The sequence below is a fragment of the Mauremys mutica genome, chromosome 7 (assembly GCF_020497125.1).
Source record: "Mauremys mutica isolate MM-2020 ecotype Southern chromosome 7, ASM2049712v1, whole genome shotgun sequence".
Lineage (NCBI taxonomy): Eukaryota > Metazoa > Chordata > Testudines > Geoemydidae > Mauremys > Mauremys mutica.
This window is the reverse complement of record NC_059078.1, coordinates 29,578,605-29,597,688: the sequence shown is the minus strand read 5'-3', so window position 1 is coordinate 29,597,688 and position 19,084 is coordinate 29,578,605. Positions and strand designations below refer to the sequence as shown.

Genomic DNA, 19,084 nt, shown 5'->3' with positions numbered 1-19,084 from the left:
ATTTTGCAAGTTTCTCCACAATATTCCATTTATACACAGTACTACAGACAAGCACAAAGCCACTAAGTCATGGACGCGTTGGCAGCAGGGGGTTGCTTTCCGGGGACACCCCCAGCTCTCTCGGTGGGGCCAGAGAGAATCGGCATCTTTCACTGTTTCAAAACACAAAACCCTTAAAAAAAAATTTACACACACCAGAAATTTCTAATTCCAGTCAGGAGAAGGCTACAGGGATGCAGTTAAGAGGAGCTACTAGGATGTCACCTTCCACCAGAAACTGCTAGCGGCTCAAGACCTGGGGTTGGCTGTTGGAGGGTCCCTCTCTCACTAGCCCCTTTTGGGAACACCCTAGCCAGCAGTGGACTGGCCATCAAGACCTCAGCCCTATGGAGGATTTGAGCTGGGCTGTCAGGAGAGGGCAACGTAACAATGAAGCCACTTGGTCCCTGATCAACCTTTGAAGGAGACGTTACTGGAATGGAAACGGGGAATGGTCCCAGAACTAGACAGAGCTCAGCGGATGATCCCCATGAATGGTGGAGCAGTCCCAAGACCTACACACTGAGCTCCAGCACTCCAAGAATGGGCCCTTCTTGGTGTCTCTAGACATCAAGCTAGAGAGCTCAATGCATGGTCCCTTCTGATGGTGGAGTAGCCCCGGACCTTGAGAAGCTACAGTGCCCAGGGAATGGTCCCTTTGGTCTCCAAGGCGGAAGTTCCAGGTAACCGAGGAGGCAGTGGGTTTGGCAGGTGCCCCGCACAGCGGTCGTGGCCGGGCCGTGGAGTGTCTTGGGGACTCTGATCGTGCAAACTGGAGAAGGAGACTTAGGAGGCAAAGAATCGGAACGTTATCTAAGGAATTATCCCACCCACCCCCCATGGCCCTCCCCCCCCCAAAAAAGGTAGCACAGGACTGATTAACATGGAAGCTCCGGTATAAACTGGCACTGAGAGCGGCTCACAAGGGCTTCCCTTCCAAGCTGACGACGGCATTGCCACCGAGCTTCTGGGCCAAGGTGCAGCGGTCCTTCACCTCCTCGTAACAGGTTGCTTGCAACTCGTGCTTGATACCTTGGGTGGGGGAAGAAAAATGGGGAAGCTTAGGGCAAGTCTCAGGTTGGAAATCAACCCCTATCTCCCATCCCTCCCAGATCCAACCCCTTCCCCCCCATCACTCCCTATGGGCAGGGCAGTGAGATTGTGATCCCCCGGCCAAGAAGCCCTGCTGTAGACTTAGCAAAGGCACCATCTGCCTGGGGGCCTGAGAACTCCCAGCTCCGCCCCATCCCAGGCAGGGCCCCTCGGCCACCACACTGTGGTGGCCCATCCTGCCATGGGACCAGAGACTATTTATTTAACATCTCCCAGTGGGTGACGTGCACCAGGGAATTGACACCCCCATCCAAGGGTGGGGGGTAGCCTCAGAGCACAGCAAGGAATCAGATCCAGACCCATGGGCCGCCCCCGAATGGCTCTAACCCACTCCCAGAGCTAGGATAGAACCCAGGAGTCCCAGCATCGCAGGTGCTAGCCCCCAAGGGCCACCCCCAGAGTGCAGTTCCACCTGGCCTTGGCAGGCACAGGCAGACCATGAGGCTCAAGTCATACAGCACCTCACTCAGAGGGGCTAGCAGCACAGCCATGAGGCTGGGCCGGCATCCCATTGCAGAGCTGCCAGCTCGCTCACCCGCCATGGGCCAGGGCCCCGGGCCCCACAGGTGGCAGGACATGGCCTGCTAGGGGTGCAGGACTCTACTCACCTGTGAGTTTCTTCTTGATGGCATCCTTGGAGCTGGCGTAGATCATCTTGCTCTTGAGGGGGGCACAATCTGGGGCCCTGCGGGGAGAGGGGAGGGACTCATACCAACACCAAGGACTGGAGGCTCCTGCAAGGCACAGCCCAGCAGCTGAGGCCTCAGACACAGCGCCCACCTGGGCACAGACTGAAGGTGTACGAGAACTGAGCAGCGGTACAGGGGCTGAAAGGAGCGGGGGAGAGCCCTTCCCACCAGGCCATACACTAGGTACAGCGCCTGAGGGGCAGATTCCCAGCAGGAGGCACAAGGAGCAAGAGAATAGCTGGGAGAGGCCCAGGAAAGAAATTGTGGCAGGTCAGCAAGGCCGAGGGGGAGCTCTGGGTCTCTCGGTGCCATGCCTGGCAGAGGGAGCAGGGTGGCTCTGTGCCCAGCACAATAAGGGCCTTTAAATGCCACCCCAAATAGGAGCTGCTGTGCTGGCTGAAACCTAGAGATAGTGCTGACAGTCTCCCCTGCCCCACTGGGCAGAGTTTCAAATCCAGGCCTGTCTGAACTCTCCTGCCCATGGCACCCACTAGAGTCCCCCCATTAACAACCCCCCCCTTGTCTGCACCCACTCATGCCTCCCACAAGTCCCACCCCTGCAGCCTCTCCATGCCTCCAGCTGGCCCCAGAGCAGGAAGGAGCTAATGTGTTCAGAACCCCCTGAGTACGGTGTATGCCCCGGAGGGGGTGCCCCAGCTGGGCTAAAGGGGCTGGCAGAGTCAGCCCAAGATGCACTGCTTGGGTCACTCCTAGATCCCCAGTCCTCCCACCTGCCCTAGTGTTGTGGGCCCCACTGCCAGCTGGTCAGCCAGCAGCCCTTTAAACAAGCAGCTGGCACTCCCTGCTGGGCTTGCTCCACCCAGCAGAGGGGCCGGGTGCTGGCACTGGATGAACAAAGGCAGCTTTCACTGCAGCTCTGCAGAGGGAAGGGGTGGCACGGCCAGCCAGGGAGCGGGGATCCAAGGGGCTTCTCAGGCCTGGCTAGAGCCAGGAAGCAGGACCATAAAAAGGAATTTGAGGATGGAGGGGCAGGGCCAGAAAGGGGAGGGGCAAGGGAGCCACCCCAGGCTGAGGGGTTTGGCTCTACCAGAAGATGCAGCAGGGAGAATGGCACTGGAGGAGGATGGGAAGGGCACAATACTGGAGAGGGGCATGGCCAGAAGAGGGCAGTGGGGCGTAGCCAGAACAGAGATGCGCTCAAAGGATGGACCCAGCCAGCAGAGATAATGAGGCACCCCAGGGAGTGACCAAGACAAGGGGTGTGGCTCCCCCAGTAGCTAGCCGGTGGAGAGGGTGGGCATAGCCAGCAGGGGCAAAAGGCTGTACCACCCTGGAGGAAACGGGGCTGGGGCACGGCCCTACCAGAAGACAAAGACCAGATCCTCCTTCTTGCTCTCCTTGGTCTCGTAAGTGGCATCGTAGAGGGCGTAGCGACAGTCCGACTCCGGGAGCATCTTGACAAAGTGCAGATAGGGGTCGTCGACTGTCTCACCCACGTCCCCCACCAGGATCTCCTTGCCCTCCTCCAGGATGATGTTCCTCTTGTCCTCGCTCAGGCAGAAGAGCACTGCCTTCTTGCGCTTCTTCACCTCCTCGGGGGTGGAGGCCTTCCGCACCTTCATGTCATTGAAGACCTTGATCACTCCATCAGAGACTGCTACGCCAGATGCCTGGGGGGGGGGGGGGAGGAGGAGGCATTAGGGGCTTCCCCAGCCTCCAAAGGCTGGGTAATGAGGTGCCCATTACTGGGGTATTGGCCCCAGCACATCAACTTCCAAGGGCCATGAGCAATAGACACTGGGATTTCCTAGCCCTGAGGGGCAGATCTTCACAACAGAAGCCAAGCAGAGAGGACTGTTGGGGGATCCACCCCTTGCCCCCACCAAGAGGCCTTGGAGGCTAGGTAATGTCAGTGCTGGGGGCCCACATACTCTACCAAGCCCCAAGCCAATGGGCCCAGACGATTTAACCCAGGAGCTGCCATGGACTTTGCAGCTTTGGAGTTGTGGGGGGATGGATCGGGCAAGCAGCGGACAGTGTTGCTGGTTACACAGGCAGGACACAAGCAGACACACTCCAGCAAGGGCCAGTAGCAAACCAGTGGGGCTGCTGGTGCTCCAGCCAGAGCCATGCACAATGGGAAGTGCTGCGTCAGAGCCTTACGCAAGCACCCCCAGCGGGAACCTGAAACCCCACGCAGGAAACGGCGCTGCACGTGACCTGTGCAGAAAGAGGTTGTGCCCGCTGCTTCCCCATCGCTACCCAGCAGCCTGGGCCCTTCCCCCATGGTGCAGTCCCCGGGGCAAGCGACCTGCTGCAAGCCACCATCTGTAGGGATGGGGTGACAACCCTTTTCCCTATCCCCTGCTCCCCCAGAGCCCTGCCAACCCCCATTCACCCCAGGAGACCACTACCCCGGTGCCTGCCTGCCAGCCCCCCTCCCACAGCTCCCATCTCCTATTTCCCCTGCTCACCCTGTGCCTACCTCCCACTCCCCATTTACCCCAGGAACACCCCCCCCCCATGCCTACCTCCCATCCCCCATTCTCCCCCTCCCCCAAGGCAACTGCTTTACTGCACCAAGAGACAGATGGTTGAGCCTCCATGACAGCCTCCTTCCTGGCCCAGGGTTCAGAGCACAGCACCCCCCACACTACTGAGCTCACCCTTCTCTCCCCCCCACCCCCGAGACACCTTCAGACCGAGAGCCTCATTATTGGGGGCCCTGCCATAGCACTTCACACTCCACTGCCTGGCAGCAGGGGGGCCAATCTGAGTAGCTGGGGGCACCCCAAATTCTAACCACCCAGCCCAGGCCCCCATTGGATGATCCCAAGGGTCCAGCCAACATCCAAGGCGGCCCTTCAGCAGAGTCTGGCTTCAGCAGCTGGCCGGCAAAGCAGCACAGTGATATGCTCTTATATGGCGAAGGGAGGCTGTTTTAGGGGAAGCACCAGCCCCTTTGCTCCAGCGGCTGTTGCAGGGAGGGGGGAAATGAACGGGGCCTGTCAGGAACCAGCACCGGAGAGAGTCAGCAGATCCCCAGGCCTGGGTCCAGATACTTCAGCCAATACAACCACCCCTGCAGCAAGGCCCTTGCAGCCAGGGGCAGCCCCCGAGCCTCCTAATTGAGTGGGCCCATAGGAGGCTAAAGGGCTTTTGTTCCCAGGCCCAGCAGCCCTGTCTGAATCCATGGCAAAAAACATTAACCCTGTAAATACTAAATCAGTGCTACGGGTTCTGCCAAAGAAATGAGACTGTTCCCGGGTCACTGCCAGCACCCTTTGCTAATCACCCCCAGATTTCCCTGTACCCTCCACCCCCATGTTTCCCCACCTTCCCTCCAAGCTGTGCTCACCACTTAGCCCCAGCAGCAAGGCAACTCTAGGAGCCCAGGCACCAAGCGAACCAAGCACCTCTCCCCTCCCCGCCAGCATCTTTGTCTTCAGGCACAGGAAGGGCTCTATAGGCTGCATGGGAGCACCCCCACCCCTCAAGCCAGTCCAGAGCTGCCAAGGGCCATGCGGGCTCCCTGCTAGCCCTGACTGAAGCAGGTTTGGCCAGGGCGAGCTGGAACCAGGGCTGGGAGCACGAGGCAGAGACGGAGTCAGACATTTTGCAGAGCAACACGCTCACCCACTGTCATAGCACGTCAGTGGGGAGCAGTGGGGTGCTAAGACTGGGAGGGGGAGCTGAGCACAGCACACTGGATTGACTGATCTGCAGGGAGCTAGGACAATGTAGGCACAAAGATGGGCTCATCTTAGACTCAGATTTTAATGTCAGAAGGGCCCATTATGGCCCCCTTTCAGACCTCCTGTACAACACAGGCCAGAGAATCTCCCCACCCATTCCAGTATCCAGCCCACATCTCACTGGCAGCCCCTGGCAGGGGGCCCCCACCCATTAGTGATTTGGCCCCATTTGACACATCAACCACCACCTGCATCCCACCACCCCAAGGCTAGCGGTGGAAAGATAACTACTGCAGACAAGGGGAGCCCTGAGGTCACAGGCCCCCACATACCACAGTGGAGCTAGGACATCAGGAAGGAGAAAAGGGCTAGGGGTGACTGACAAGCCTCAAACCCCATGCTCTGGGGGAGCTGGGAGAATCTCCCTTTGTCAACCCCCATGCTCTGATGCAATAGGAGCCCCTGGAACAATCTGCCCCCCCCCCCCCGAGAACTAGCTCCAACCCCATCAGAGGCTGGGAGAAGGGGCCAGCCCCACGTGGGACTCACCCATAGGGGTGCACCATCTGCATCCTGCCACACACCTGCACCTATAAGAGAAGTGGCCAGAACAGGCCCTATAGAAAGCATAAGAGAGCCCCTCACAGGGATCCCACGCGGGAAAAGGAAGCAGACACCCGCTATGACTTCCAAAGGCACCTCCAGATGGATCCCATGGAGGTAGGCGGGAACCCCTCGGAAAGGGCGAGAGTCCCATGGACCCTACACGGGCCTCCCGACACAGAAAGGAGCAGACAAACAGCCACCTATAGATCCCATAGGGGAAACGAGGCTCCCCTTGGAGCTCCCATTCATAGAAATCCCGTACAGAGCAGCGCCCCACCTCTCCCACAGGTGGTGTGGAGGACGAAATCGGATCCTACAGTGGGATCCCCGATAGCTCTTACAGGCGGCCCCTACAGAGGTGGCGGGTACGCCACGCTCGCCTTCCCCTATGGATCCCATAGGCGCCCCAAAGGCAAGATGGCGGCCGCGGGGCACAAGATGGCGGCGGCGGGCCGGGGTCTCACCATGATGCTGCGGGCAAGGGGATCACGGTCCGGGCTGCGCGGGGTTCGCTCTGCAGCAGCTTCTCGGTCGGTCGGTGTCGAGACCAAATACTGCCCCGCCCCAAACCAACCGGCCGCCCGCTTCCGCTTTATGGGGGAGGGGCACTTCCGGGCGGCTCGGGCCATGGGGCACGCAGGGAAATGGAGTCCGCGCCCCGGGGCACGCAGGGAAATGGAGTCCGCGCCGCTGGGCAGGAGCCGCAAAGCGCATGGATATGTCGGGCGGGGGGGGAGCGCGAGGGAAGGATGAGCGCTGCAGTCCGGAGGATCATGGGAGATGTAGTGCTGGGGGGCAGAGAGACGCTGGCGCGCCTAATCTGAGAGAAACCACAGCGGGGTGTCCTGCAGTTGCAATGCATCATGGGTAACGTAGACCCCATTGAATAACGGGAGACGTTTAATCGTCTCCACGCCGCCTGCAGGGCCCTGAGCTGGGGCCAGACTTAGACCTGCTGCCACGCTGGGGGCAGCAGGTGGTGCAGCCCGGAGTTCTAGGTTCTCGCCCGGCTCTGGGTGGCGCGTGGGCTCTAGTGGGTGGGACCCGGGATTGTGGCCAAGGGGCTTGGTATCGGGATCCGACCTCCCACGTGGGACCCCGCCTGGAAATAAAACAACAGTTGTGATAATAAATCGTGGCTAAGGCGCTGCTGGTCGCGGGGCCGGGGGGGCTGGAAGCAGTGCTAAGGGGCGGGATACGTATATAGCGTGACAAATAGGCTCTGGGGCAGCCGAATCCGAAGACCGGCTGCTGGTTGGCTGAGCCTCTCCCTGAACCCCGCCCCCTTCCCCTTCCGGGCTCTGTTCCCTCCCCGCCTCATTGCGTCGCTTCCAAATAAGGGCGTGAACAGCAGCACAGAAAGAGGCCTCGCCCCCTGCAGTATCCACTCCTTATAAGGACATCTAGGGCAGCCGAGAAGCCCCACCCCCGGCACTAGGTGTTGGGGGTGGGACCCAGAGCCGCCCTGGAGTCCTTGCTCCCCCTTCCATTCCCTAGCTGATTACTTTGGCCCCTGCCCAGTACCGCAGCTGTGTTGCGAATTCTCATGATTTTGTCATGGTAATTATAGTTTTCCTTAAAGCCTCAACTCCTGGAGTCAAGTGGAGATGTGAGGACTTCAGCCTTCATTCTTAAAGAAAAATACCCTCCTAGCCCTTGTGGCAGTGGAGATAGCTTCAAAATGTGACCACAGTACACCCTAAAGGCTCAAAAAGCAGAAGACAACTAAAAACCACCAAATCAATTATGTTTACGTAATCTCATGATTTTAAAGCCAATCTCATGACTTTTGAACAAAACAAAAGTTGGCAAAACTGCAACAGGGATAGTTTGGCTGGGCTGTACCCAGGAGCAACCCTAGGCATTTTGCCTGGCAGGGTTGAAAACATTTTGGGTACCCCCTTAATTGTGCTCCCCTGAGGTAGTGGCTGCAGGAAAGGGGAAAAAAGGCTGAGTGGCACAGTGCTCCCTGGAAGTTGGCAGCCAAGGTGACCACCCTGTTCATCCAACCCTACAAGCAACCTTGGTTATACCTCCTAGGGACAATCTTGCTGCTGCTCCCATCCTCTGGACCAAAACCCAAGCACAATTTACATGTCAGTATAAGTGGTCACCATTATGCTCCAGAGTTAACAGGCAGTGCCAAAGCTCTCTATGCTGCTGTTCCAGGCATCCTGCATGACTCAGCAGGGAGTGCACTTCCCCTAAAACCAGTGTTGAGCCCACCACACCAGCCAACCCTGTATTAACAGCCCCTGCACACCACCTCACAGGAAACTGACTCAGAACCAAGGGAGGGATCCCTGTATAAACAGTCCCTGTGCCCCACCCCAGAGACACCTGGGTCTCAGAACTGCCTAAGGGCTCTGCCTTCTGCTACCCCAGCCCTGGGCTCCCCCCACCCCAGCTCTGCCAGTGCCCCCAACCCATGGCTGTCTGCCAGGCAGGACTGTCTCCAGGCAGAAGAATATCTATCTCAAGGGATTAACCAAATGCTCCCTAGATTATCTCCCTCACAGATCAAATTGAGAAACCACCTGTATGTGTGGGGTGGAGCCATCATGGGTTGGGGAGAGCTGGTGGGGAAGGATGATCTGAAACCAGGACAGTGGCTCCCATAGTGGGGGCAGGTTGGTTCCCCTTCTTTCTCAGCATGACCCCAGCTAGAGGGGTTTCTGTGGGCATGGGGACTTGCCTTCTCAGCTCTGCCAATGCCCCTCTCCCCAACCCACAGCTTCCGGCTACCCCAGCCCTGAGCTCTCCCCACCCCAGCTCCACCAGTGTCCCTCACCCCCAACCCACAGCCTCCTGCTACCCAGCCCTGGGCTCCCCACAGCTCTGACAGTGCCCCCCACCCCCAACCTCCTACTAACCCAGCCCTAGGCTCCCCCCACCCCAGCTCTGCCAGTGCCCCTCACCCCACAGCTTTCTGCTACCCAAGCCCTGGGCTCCCCACAGCTCTGCCAGCGCCCCTCACCCCCAATTCACAGCGTCCTGCTACCCCAGCCCTAAACTCCCCCCACCCCAGCTCTGCCAGTGCCCCTCACCCCCAATTCACAGCGTCCTGCTACCCCAGCCCTAAACTCCCCCCACCCCAGCTCTGCCAGTGCCTCCCACCCCCACCCTACGCCTTCTTCTACCCCAGCTCTGGGCTCCCCCCTCCCCACAGCTCTGCCTGTGCCCCCCAACCCACGGCCTCCTGCTACCCCAGCCCTGGGCTCTGCCAGCCCCCCCCAGTCTCTTTCTGTTCCGAGAGGCACCCGCAGCTCTCGGGCATCGCTGAGTTCTCGTCTCTCTCTAGCCGCCAGATGGGGCTGGAGCCGCCCCCGGACACTCTGGCCCCGCCATCCCCGCAGCAAGGGGCGGGGCTAAGAGAAGCTGCGGCCCGGCGGGACAAGGGTGGAACCGCTTCCGGCGCAGGGGTGGCGGTGCCCCCCGCGGGGCAGAGTGGGGGGGGTCTCCCCCGGGCCGCAGCTGTAGGGTTAGCGGGAACCCAGTGGGAGGTGCAGGGAACCCAGGAGTCCGGGGGACCCCTCCCATCTCCTTTGGGGAGCTGGCCCCTGCCGTTAAAGCGACTCTGATCGGGGCTGAGCCAGGACCCCCCGTGTCCCCAGGCGGGGGCAAGGGAATAGCCCCCCCCCAGCCAGACCCCGCATCCCCACTCTGGGGCTGGATCGGAGCCAGCGCCCCCTAGAGGGGAAAGGCCCCGCGTCCCATTTTCTCCTCTGTCTGTCCCCGGGGGCGCTGCTCCTGCCCCGGCTGCAGCAGGTGGCACCTGCGGAGATGGCGGCCCCCCGGCGGCTGGGGCGGAAGAAGCCGGTGCCCGCCTGTCCTAATCCCCTCTTCGTGTTGTGGCTGACTGAGTGGAGGGATGAGGCCGCTGAGAAGGGCAAGAAGACCCAGTTCGTGTATCAGAGGGTGAGTTCGCCCTCCCGCCCGCAAAGATCCCAGGAGTCCGGGTTCCCAGCCCCCCTGCTCTGACCACTACGTTGCACACCCCTGCCGAGCTGGGACTAGAACCCAGGAGTCCTGGTTCCCAACCTCCCTGCTCTGACCACTGCTGCACACCCCTCCCGAACTGGGACTAGATCCCAGGAATCCTGGTTCCCAGCCCCCTGATCTAACCACCAGACCCCACTCCCCTGCTAGAGCTTGGATAGAACCCCCGAGCCCTGGTTCCTGTAGCTGGGACCACATTGGGAGGGGGTGGGGTGGGCTGGGCTGGAGGCTCCCCTTGTCAGTGTTTCATCCCCTCAGGCCCTGGACTCCCTTCGGAGGTACCCGCTGCCCCTGCGCAGTGGGCGTGAGGCCGCGATTCTGCAGCATTTTGGGGACTGGATCTGCCGGAGGCTGGATGAGCGACTGGAGAGGCACCGTGCTGAGCAGGGTAGGTGGAGAGCACCAGGGATGGGGTGTCAGGACTGAAGGGGTTCCCCAGGATGGCATGGTGTGAGGAGGAGGCTGAGTGGCGGCGTGGGCAGCCACACAGGGGCATAAGTGTACCGGGGTGCACAGGGCTCCTGGGTAGTTGGTTCCACTACGTTTAGGGATCCTTCGCAACTGTGGTAAATTTAAAATCAAATGGCAGTGCTTTGTTATTGTACGGTCTCTCCTAGGGAGTGGGAGGGTATTGTCTCCCCCTCTCTCCCATCAGGCCCCTCCTTGAGCCTAGCAAGTGAGAGGCTGCTCCCAGTATGGAGCCCCCAGGCCCTGTCCCAGCTGGAGGGTGGGGGTCAGGCTGGTTGAGGGAGGCAGGGAATGGGAGACTGGGCCTGTCCTCTCTAGGGGGCCCTGGGCCTGGATCGGAGCTTGTGCAGCGGAACTGGCTGGTGTGGGAGCTCCTATCTTATTTCTATTTGAACCCTAGGTGCAGATGCTCCGCTTGAAGCCATGGGAGGGGCCAGCCCCTCAATGGGGGGACAGGAAAGTGATCCCCCCAGCACAGAGCACCATTCCACCAACAACCCCTCTGCCTCACAGACCTTACTGGGGGATCTGGAGCCTCCCCCCATGGTGAGAGCACTGCCTCTGGCACAAGGGCTGGAAGCCAGGACTCCTGGGTTCTATTCCCTGGCTCTGGGAAGGGAATGGGGTCTAGTGGTTAGAGAAGGGGCTGTGTGAGTCAGGACTCCTGGGTTCTATCCCTGGCTCTGACTCTCTAACATGCTAGGTAAGTCCCTTTACCTGTCTGTGCCTCATTGCCCCTCTGGGGTAGAGTGGGTTTGTGTGAAAGACACTGGGTTGCAGGGACAGGTTGGGGCTTGGGGGGACGTCAGAGGCAGCAAGGGGATCAGAGCTGGGGGAATCCTGCTGATTGTCACTTCTCTTTCCAGAGGAAGCCCCGTCCCCGCCGGGGGTACATCCCAGCCACACGCTCCGGGGGCTACGCTGTGCTGCTAGCCCTCTATAAGGACAGCACGGTAAGCCTGGAATCCTGGGTTCCATGCCCAGCTCTGGGAGGGGAGTAGGGTCTAATGGTTAGAGCAGTGGGCTGGGAGCCAGGACTCATGGGTTCTATTCTTAGCTTTGCAAGTGGTGTTTGGAGCCTGGCCTCCTATGTTCACTCCCCAGTGCTGACTCCTCCTGCTCCCCCTTACAGAGCCCACACAGCCGGGGATTCCTGATGAAGTCTGAGCTGCAGCGGGCGGCTCAGCCGCTGTGTGACAAATCCTTCACCCTGGTGAGTGAGAGCTGCCTCGGAGAATCCCCCGGCCTGCCAGCCCCTTTCAGTCCGGTCACCATCAAACACTCATCATGAGGTTCTAGAGTTGATGGGTTCTGGAGATGGCTTGAGGAGCCATCACTCCTGATGCAGGGATCTGAGCCCATCATTCCTCTCCCCCCTTCAAGTTTCCCTACCCCCTCTGCTTCCCCCAGCCTTGCCCTTCTCCCTTGCTCCAAGCTCTGCTGGGGCTCAGGCAGGTCCCACCCAGCAGAGTCACATGGGGGTATCTGTGTCTTGCAGGGTGACCCTGGAAATAGGTACACAGCTTGGGCATCAGTTGGTACCTTGATCCGCAAAGAGCTGGTGCTGAAAACCAATGTCCCGGCCAGGTAGGGGGTGCTGTGCTGAAGGGGATGCAATTCAGGGCTTGCTAGGGGCATCGTGGTATGAAGGGGTGCTGGGCTTCGGAGGGGGTGTCACGTTGCAAGGAAGGGGGGGGGCTCAGCAGGGAATAGTGTGCTGCTGGGGGTTGTTGTGGACATGCCCCAGCCTTTACACAGTCTCCTGGAAGTAACCCCAGCCCCCACAGGCCCACCCCTTCCCCAAGGGCTGCTGGGCAGCCTTAGTGACTCACTGTGGGTCTCTGCTGGGCTTGCTGCAGTGATCAAAACCCCTGCAGCAACTTTTCCTTCCTAGGGAGCGACGCCAGGATCTGTGGTGAGGCTGGGCAGCCTGGCCAGGCCGAAGGAGCATTGATTAGTCACCTGGGATCCAGTGTCACAGGGTCCTCAGCCACACTTAGATAGAGTCCATGTTGGTAGCAGCAGCGGCTCTGCCACAGCCTGGTTCTCTGCGCTCCATCTTCGCTCTGTTCGTACGGGCGTCCTGTCTGTTCACAGCAGCAACCTTCAAACCAGCCCCTTGACAGCTTGTTCCTTTGCTCCGGCTGGGGAGTTTCTTTCAGGGCCCAGAACGCCCTTTGATGCTGGGCCATCCAGAGCACTTTGTCTGGCTTGCCCTTCGATACAGCTCAGTGCTGGGAGCAGCTTGGGAGCTAAGTGGGGTACAAATCTCCAGTAATACCCTGCCATCCCAGTGAAGGAGTAGGCCTGTTTCTTGGTTTTGGGAGCAGGCCAGTTCTTAACAGCCTCCACCTTTGCAGAGTCTGGCCTTCTGCAGCTGCTCCCCACCTTGTGTCCCAGATAAGCCACCTCAGCTATCCCCACTCTAAACTTCCCCCCCCCACACACACACTCTACACTTCAGGGGGGTCAGGTACTCCCCTAACCTAGGCTACATGTGGCTACAAATGTCATCAACATACACCTAGGCCAAGTCCTCCATTCCCTTCGGTAACTGAGCTACCAGATCCTGGAAGGTGGTGGGTGCCCCTTTAGGCCAGAGGGTAAAACCAGGAAATCCTAGAGCTCCATTGAGGCCAGTTGCATGTTACCTTAGCACCACAGAGCTCCCCAAGGGCATCCCCACCTGTCTAGAATCTCTTCCATTGAAGGCCTGGGCTAAGCATCAGACACTGTGATTGCAGGACACTTTCCCTAATCCACAGAGGAAACATCGCCCCCTGCTGCTCAGGTGCTAGCATCACAGCTGTGGCCCAGGCACTGTTGGGCAGCTGAACCCCACCCCCAGGGCCAGCATGTCAGATATTTTCTTTTCCAGGTCATAGGCATTTCCCCCTTGACTGAAAGGAGAGCATCTAGTGGGAGGGTTGGCCCCCATCTCCATCTGGTGGACAGGTAGACTGGTGCACCCCAGTCTGCTGGAGGATACCTGTTTGGAACATCACAGCCTCCCGCCAAGCTTGCAGCTTATTCAGATGAGTGCCATAAGCTGGTCCCTAGTCCATGTTACTGGGCACACTCGCCACCCACCAGCCTGCAGGGAGGGGAATCCAGCCTCTAGGTCCCTGGGTGTTTAAGCCTCCCAGAGCCCGAGCAGAGTCCAGGCCCCGCCCCTGTTTTGATCCCTTGGCACACAAACGGTACAGCTCCTGTGAGCCTAGCCCCTGGGTGCAGTGCTGATCACTCAGACAGCCCCTGTCCCGAGGTGTGAGCTTTCCGGGCCCAGCTCAGCTCTCACAGGACCCCTGTGGCAGCTGTGAAGCAGATATCACACCCGGCCCCCACCCTGAGACTCACCTGCTGCTCTTTTACCTCATCACACGCAGCAGAGAGAGCTCAGATCCTGCAGACCCGACCTCCTGCGCGCAGTGCCTGCCGCTAGCTCCCCTTCCCCGGGGAGGCCTCCACCCAGCTGGGCTCAGGCAGGGCCCTGCCTCAAGGCTACTCTGTCAAAAATGGCCCAAACCTCCCAAGAGCTCAGCTTCTCCCCTTTATAACCCTGCAGCCTCCTCTGACAGGTGACTCCCTCATCAGCTGCACCAGGCGAGCCTGGCCCAGTGACCTCGCTGCCCAGGCCTCCTCCCCCTGCTACCCTGCTCTCCTGGGGGGGCCAGTCTGTCGTCTAGGGCGAGTCGATTGCTGTGGCTGAGTGCCTCACGTCGCTGCCGCTCTGTGTTACCCCTTTGCCCCCGGCCTTCGGACTCTCCGCCCACCGTGGGGGCGAACACGGTGCCGCACAAGTGAAAGGCTGCACCTTAGAGGGAGTGTCCCACGTGAGAAGGAGCCAGGCAGCCAGTTCCTGCCCCCACTCAGAGTGCCTAGATCGTCCCCACGCCTTCCCCGGATCCTCACAGAGGCTCAATAGGGGCGGGGCAGGTGGGGTGGCAGGTTCAGTAGCAGGTGTTGTGCTGCCTGGAGGTTTGCTAGGGGAGAAGGGCAGGGGACTCGGGAGGTGCCAGGCTGTGGGGGCAGCAGAGGGGACTCAGTGGGTACTGATGCCCTTTGCTCCTCACAGGTACTCTCTGACACCGCAGGGGCTGGCGCTAGCCCAGAGGCTTGTGGCTGCGGAGCAGGCCCTGATTTCAGAGGGTCGAGCCCCAGAACCCAAGACACCCCAGGGCACAGAGCCCACGCATCCTGCTGGGGAGAAGAAACTGCACCCGGAGCCCCAGCTGTGAGTGCCAGCTCCTGACAACCTGTGAGAGCCGAGGGGCGGGGCTGGGAGCCAGGACTCCTGAGTTCTGCAGCACTGGGGAGGAGTGGGGTCTACCATGTTGGAGCAGGGGTGGTGGGAGTCAGGACTGCAGGGTGGGGGGAGTGGGGACTAGCAGTTAAGCTCCATTCATTGTGGTCTCTCTAGACCCAGCCAATGGCAGTGTTAACCCTTTCTTTGCTGATTGTTGGAGCAGAAGCTCCCAGCTTTCCCAAGCCCTGTGCTGTCTGGGGCGGGGCTGGGACAGGACTTCCCCACCTTTCCTGGCCCCTCTCCATGGCTGTGTTCTCACTGTGCTGTCTGCCCCACTTTGCTGCAGACTCGATGGCGCCCTGGGACCCCAGGAGGGGGCAGCGGGTGGCTCTGGAGGGCAGAGGCCCCATGACCCTGAATTTGTGCTGAGACCTGGCCAGTTTGACATCATCCTGTGTGTGGATTTTATCGAGACCATGGGGTGCGTTGGCGGGGCCTGAGCTTCTGGCTGGGGGGACTTGGGGGAGGGGGTTATAGGGCATCCCAAGCAGGGAGGTTTATTGTAGGGGAGTCCCAGGCAGGTTGGGCTCTGGGGGCTGAGGTGGGGAGGTCACTCAGGATATCGTATCCTGGAGGGATGGGGGAATCGCAAGGGCTCCTGAGCAGGCCCCAGTCCCACCCCATCTCTGCCCGCAGTGGCCCAGCGGCCCGAAAGCAGGATCTGCTGGCCGAGCTGCGCCGGAACGCCGTACCCTTCGACGTGCGCAAGCTGCATGTGGGGGACTTCATGTGGGTCGCCCGTGAGAGGGTCCAGCCCCGCCCAGGTAGGAGCCCCTAGGCTAGCAGGGAGGGAGGGCTCCTTGAGTGTGCCTGGCGCTGCCTGAGCCCATGGCTCTGAAGGGTGGCCCCACCCCACACATCCCAGTGGGGCACTACCCCAGCATCACGCATGCAGATACACCCTGGCCCCAGGGTAGGAGTACTGGGGGGGTCCCTAGCTGCCACACCAAGTGGGGGGAACTATGGGGGTGTGCAGAGCCTCACGGCATCAAGATAGCCTCATTCTAGCCATGCATGGATTGGGGGGGGGGGTCCTGTTCTTCCCTTCCTAAGCCCCATCTCGCCCCAGGGCAGCTGCACCTGCCCCCAGCACGGGAGTTGGCCCTGGACTACGTAGTGGAGCGAAAGCGAATGGCTGACCTGTGTGGGAGCATCATTGACGGCCGCTTCCGTGAGCAGAAGGTGTGGGGGGAGTGGGGTGTCTGGGCGATGGAGGAGGGGATCTGGGGGCTGTCTGGATGGAGTCATGGGGTGGGAACTAGGGTGGGTCTCCCACGCTAACCCCCCCCTCCACTCCCCAGTTCCGTCTGCATCGCTGTGGCCTGTGCCACCCCATCTACCTGCTGGAGGAATCAGGATCGACCCAGCACCTGAGCCTGCCGGAGAGCACCCTGCAGCAGGCAGCCACCAGCACCCAGGTATGGGGACCCTGCCCAGCACCCTGGTACAGCAGCCCCCCCAGCAGGTCACTCCCCCCCATACACATACAGCTCCTGAGCCTCCCACAGAGCACCCGGCATCAGGCGACCACCAGTATCCAGCTCTGAACTCCCCAACCCAGCACCTGGATGCAGGGGCCCTTCTGTGTCCGCTCCCCCTAACAATGGCACAGGTTTAAGGCCAGAAAATGTCCAAACCTCAAGGAGGCTGTGAAACCAGGTGCTCTGTCTCCACCCCCCACAGGCCCGCTGTAGACTCTCCATGCCCCCCAGTCTCTAATGCTCTCTTCCCCCACACCCAGGTAGTGGATGGCTTCTTCGTCAAACGCACCCAGGACCTGCGGGAATCGGCTGCGTACCTGACCATCATGACACGTCATCTGAACAGCCTGTATGGGGTGAGCAGGGGGCTGTGGGTCAGGAGTGAGGGGTTGCAACAGAGCTGGAGGGAGGGGAGCTGAGCCCAGGGCTGGGCTAGCAGTGGGCTGGGATTGAGGGTCACCGGCGGGGGAGGGGAGCCCAGGGCTGGGCTAGCAGGGGATGGTGGCAGAGCTGGGGGATGGGGAGCTCAGGGCTGGGTTAGCAGGGGGCTGTGGGTTGGGAGTGAGGGGCGGTGGCAGAGCTGGGGGAAGGGGGGCGCTCAGGGCTGGGTTAGCAGGGGGCTGTGGGTCAGGAGTGAAGGGCGCTGGCAGAGCTGGAGGGACGGGGAGCCGGGAGCCTAGAGCAGGGCTAGCAGGGGGCTGTCGGTCAGGAGTGAGAGGCAGTGGCAGAGCTGGGGGATGGGGAGCATTGGAAGAGCTGGGGGCTGGGCTAGCAGGGGGCTGTGGGTCGGGAGTGAGGGGCGGTGGCAGAGCTGGGGGCTGGGGAGCTCAGAGCAGGGCTAGCAGGGGGCTGTGGGGTGGGAGTGAGGGGCATTGGAAGAGCTGGGGGCTGGGCTAGCAGGGGGCTGTGGGTCGGGAGTGAGGGGCGGTGGCAGAGCTGGGGGCTGGGGAGCTCAGAGCAGGGCTAGCAGGGGGCTGTGGGGTGGGAGTGAGGGGCATTGGAAGAGCTGGGGGCTGGGCTAGCAGGGGGCTGTGGGTCAGGAGTGAGGGGCGGTGGCAGAGCTGGGGGCTGGGGAGCTCAGAGCAGGGCTAGCAGGGGGCTGTGGGGTGGGAGTGAGGGGCATTGGAAGAGCTGGGGGCTGGGCTAGCAGGGGGCTGTGGGTCAGGAGTGAGAGGCGCCAGCATGGAGTAGGGGACGGTTGGTTGGATTTACGAGGTGCCGCTTTCCTTTTCCTCCCCAGAACAAGACCCTGGTGAGCTGCACCAAGGAAGAGTCTCAGGGCTGCTGCCCCCTGCAGCCCAACAGAGACTCCTGCACCCTAATGACCTTCCAGGAGTTCAATGAGGGAGCTGTCAAGAACAAGGTGAGACTGGGCAGAGTGGCTATGACCCTCTTTTCCAGCCCCAGGCCAGGGAATGGGACCCTGGCTGTGATCCAGGGCAGGGGGCTGTCTGGCTCCCGGAGCTGGGATGGCTCTGTCCCTTCCCAGGATCCTACCCTAGGGCTGGATTACTGGAGTACACCTTGGCAGCTCCCCCGGCTCTGCCCCCATCCCCCATTTCTCTCTGCCTCCTAGGCCCAGACTGTGCGTGAGGTGTTTGCTCGGCAGCTCATGCAGATCAGTGGAGTGAGTGGGGAGAAAGCAGCCGCCATTTTGGAGAGATACAGCACACCGGCCAGGTACAGGTCTGGCCCCAGCTCTGGGCGGGGAGTGGGCTTGGGTGGGAGAGCGGGCTTGGGTGGGAGAGCAGTAGAAGGGCTGGGAGCCAGGACTCCTGGGTTCCTTTCCTATTGGCTGAGTGCCTGTCTTGTTCCATGCCTCACTTTCCCCTACTCTACAAAGCTTGGGAACCCCTGAGTCCCTGCCCCCCCTCACTGTCTGTCTCCACCCTTTCAGCCTGCTGGCCGCCTACTCCGCCTGCCCAGACCCTGAGAGCAGGGACAAGCTGCTGAGCACCATCAAGTGTGGCAAACTGCAGAGGTGAGAGTGAACATCGTGCAGCCCCTCAGGCCTGACCCACGCCCCCCTGCTAGCCTGGTACTGGGCTCCCCCTCACCACAGCTCTGCCGGTGCCCCTCAGGCCAGCTGATTCATTCACTCCAGGGAGCTGTAAAGCCTCCCTCTGGCTTCAAAAGCTTATTTAGGATTTTTGAATGATCTCCGCGCTTTGGGGCTATTTTAGTCTCTTGGGGTCTAGAGGGGGGCAGGGAGCCAGGACTCCTGGGGTCTCTGTGCCTCAGTTTCTGGCTGTGGCTGATGGTCAGAAGTTGGGGCCTCCTGCTGTGCCGCTCCCCTGGCCCTAACACCCCCTTCCCCATTGTGCTTCCTCCCCCAGGAACCTGGGCCCTGCCCTGAGCAGGACACTCTCCCAGCTGTACTGCAGCCCTGGCCCCCTCTCCTGAGCAGGGGGATCTCATCTGTCCTGCTGCCAGGGACCCCAGCACCCCAGGCTTCACCCTGGTCCTAGTGCCCCAGCCCTTCAAGAGGGGTGCCACTGGGCAGAGAGCCAGCTCCCGTCTCCAGGGGCAGAGCGGTCGGGTGAGGACCCTGCCTCTGTGGGGTGTACCCCCAGGGGGCATGCGGGGAGGGAGGCTTCCGGGTGTGTGTGAAAGGACTGTTGGGGGCTTTCGGACCCAGCGTTTGTTTTAATGAATCTTTGTATTTTCCTTATTCCAATAAATTTGATGGCTCCTTTGTTCCTCCTGGGATTTTCCTTCCCCCTGGGG

The 19,084-nt window shown here is 60.7% G+C and overlaps 2 protein-coding genes across 3 annotated transcripts; one reads left to right on the top strand and one right to left on the bottom strand.

Moving 5' to 3' along the window:
* Positions 1-887: 887 nt before the first annotated feature.
* Positions 888-6,747, bottom strand: CFL1 (cofilin 1). Its single transcript, XM_045025094.1, has 4 exons — positions 6,568-6,747; positions 3,165-3,472; positions 1,761-1,837; positions 888-1,071 (listed from the first exon to the last, which is right to left on the bottom strand). The coding sequence occupies exons 1-4, from the start codon at positions 6,730-6,732 to the stop codon at positions 959-961; spliced, it is 663 nt and encodes a 220-aa protein (XP_044881029.1). The 5' UTR covers positions 6,733-6,747; the 3' UTR covers positions 888-958.
* A 2,754-nt stretch (positions 6,748-9,501) lies between these two features.
* On the top strand, positions 9,502-19,056 carry MUS81 (MUS81 structure-specific endonuclease subunit). Of its 2 annotated transcripts, XM_045023885.1 has the most exons (16): positions 9,504-10,021; positions 10,361-10,490; positions 10,971-11,116; positions 11,437-11,523; positions 11,703-11,783; positions 12,069-12,157; positions 14,646-14,804; positions 15,163-15,297; positions 15,513-15,640; positions 15,946-16,058; positions 16,178-16,294; positions 16,618-16,713; positions 17,598-17,720; positions 17,934-18,037; positions 18,255-18,338; positions 18,694-19,056. In XM_045023885.1, exons 1-16 carry the CDS (start codon positions 9,887-9,889, stop codon positions 18,758-18,760), a joined length of 1,794 nt encoding a protein of 597 aa, XP_044879820.1. In that variant the 5' UTR covers positions 9,504-9,886; the 3' UTR covers positions 18,761-19,056. The 2 variants fall into 2 exon arrangements, 1 of the variants encoding a protein (XP_044879820.1); XR_006581032.1 differs by lacking the exon at positions 18,694-19,056 and having other exon boundaries at positions 9,502-10,021; positions 15,946-16,047; positions 18,255-18,292.
* The last annotated feature ends 28 nt before the right edge of the window (positions 19,057-19,084 follow it).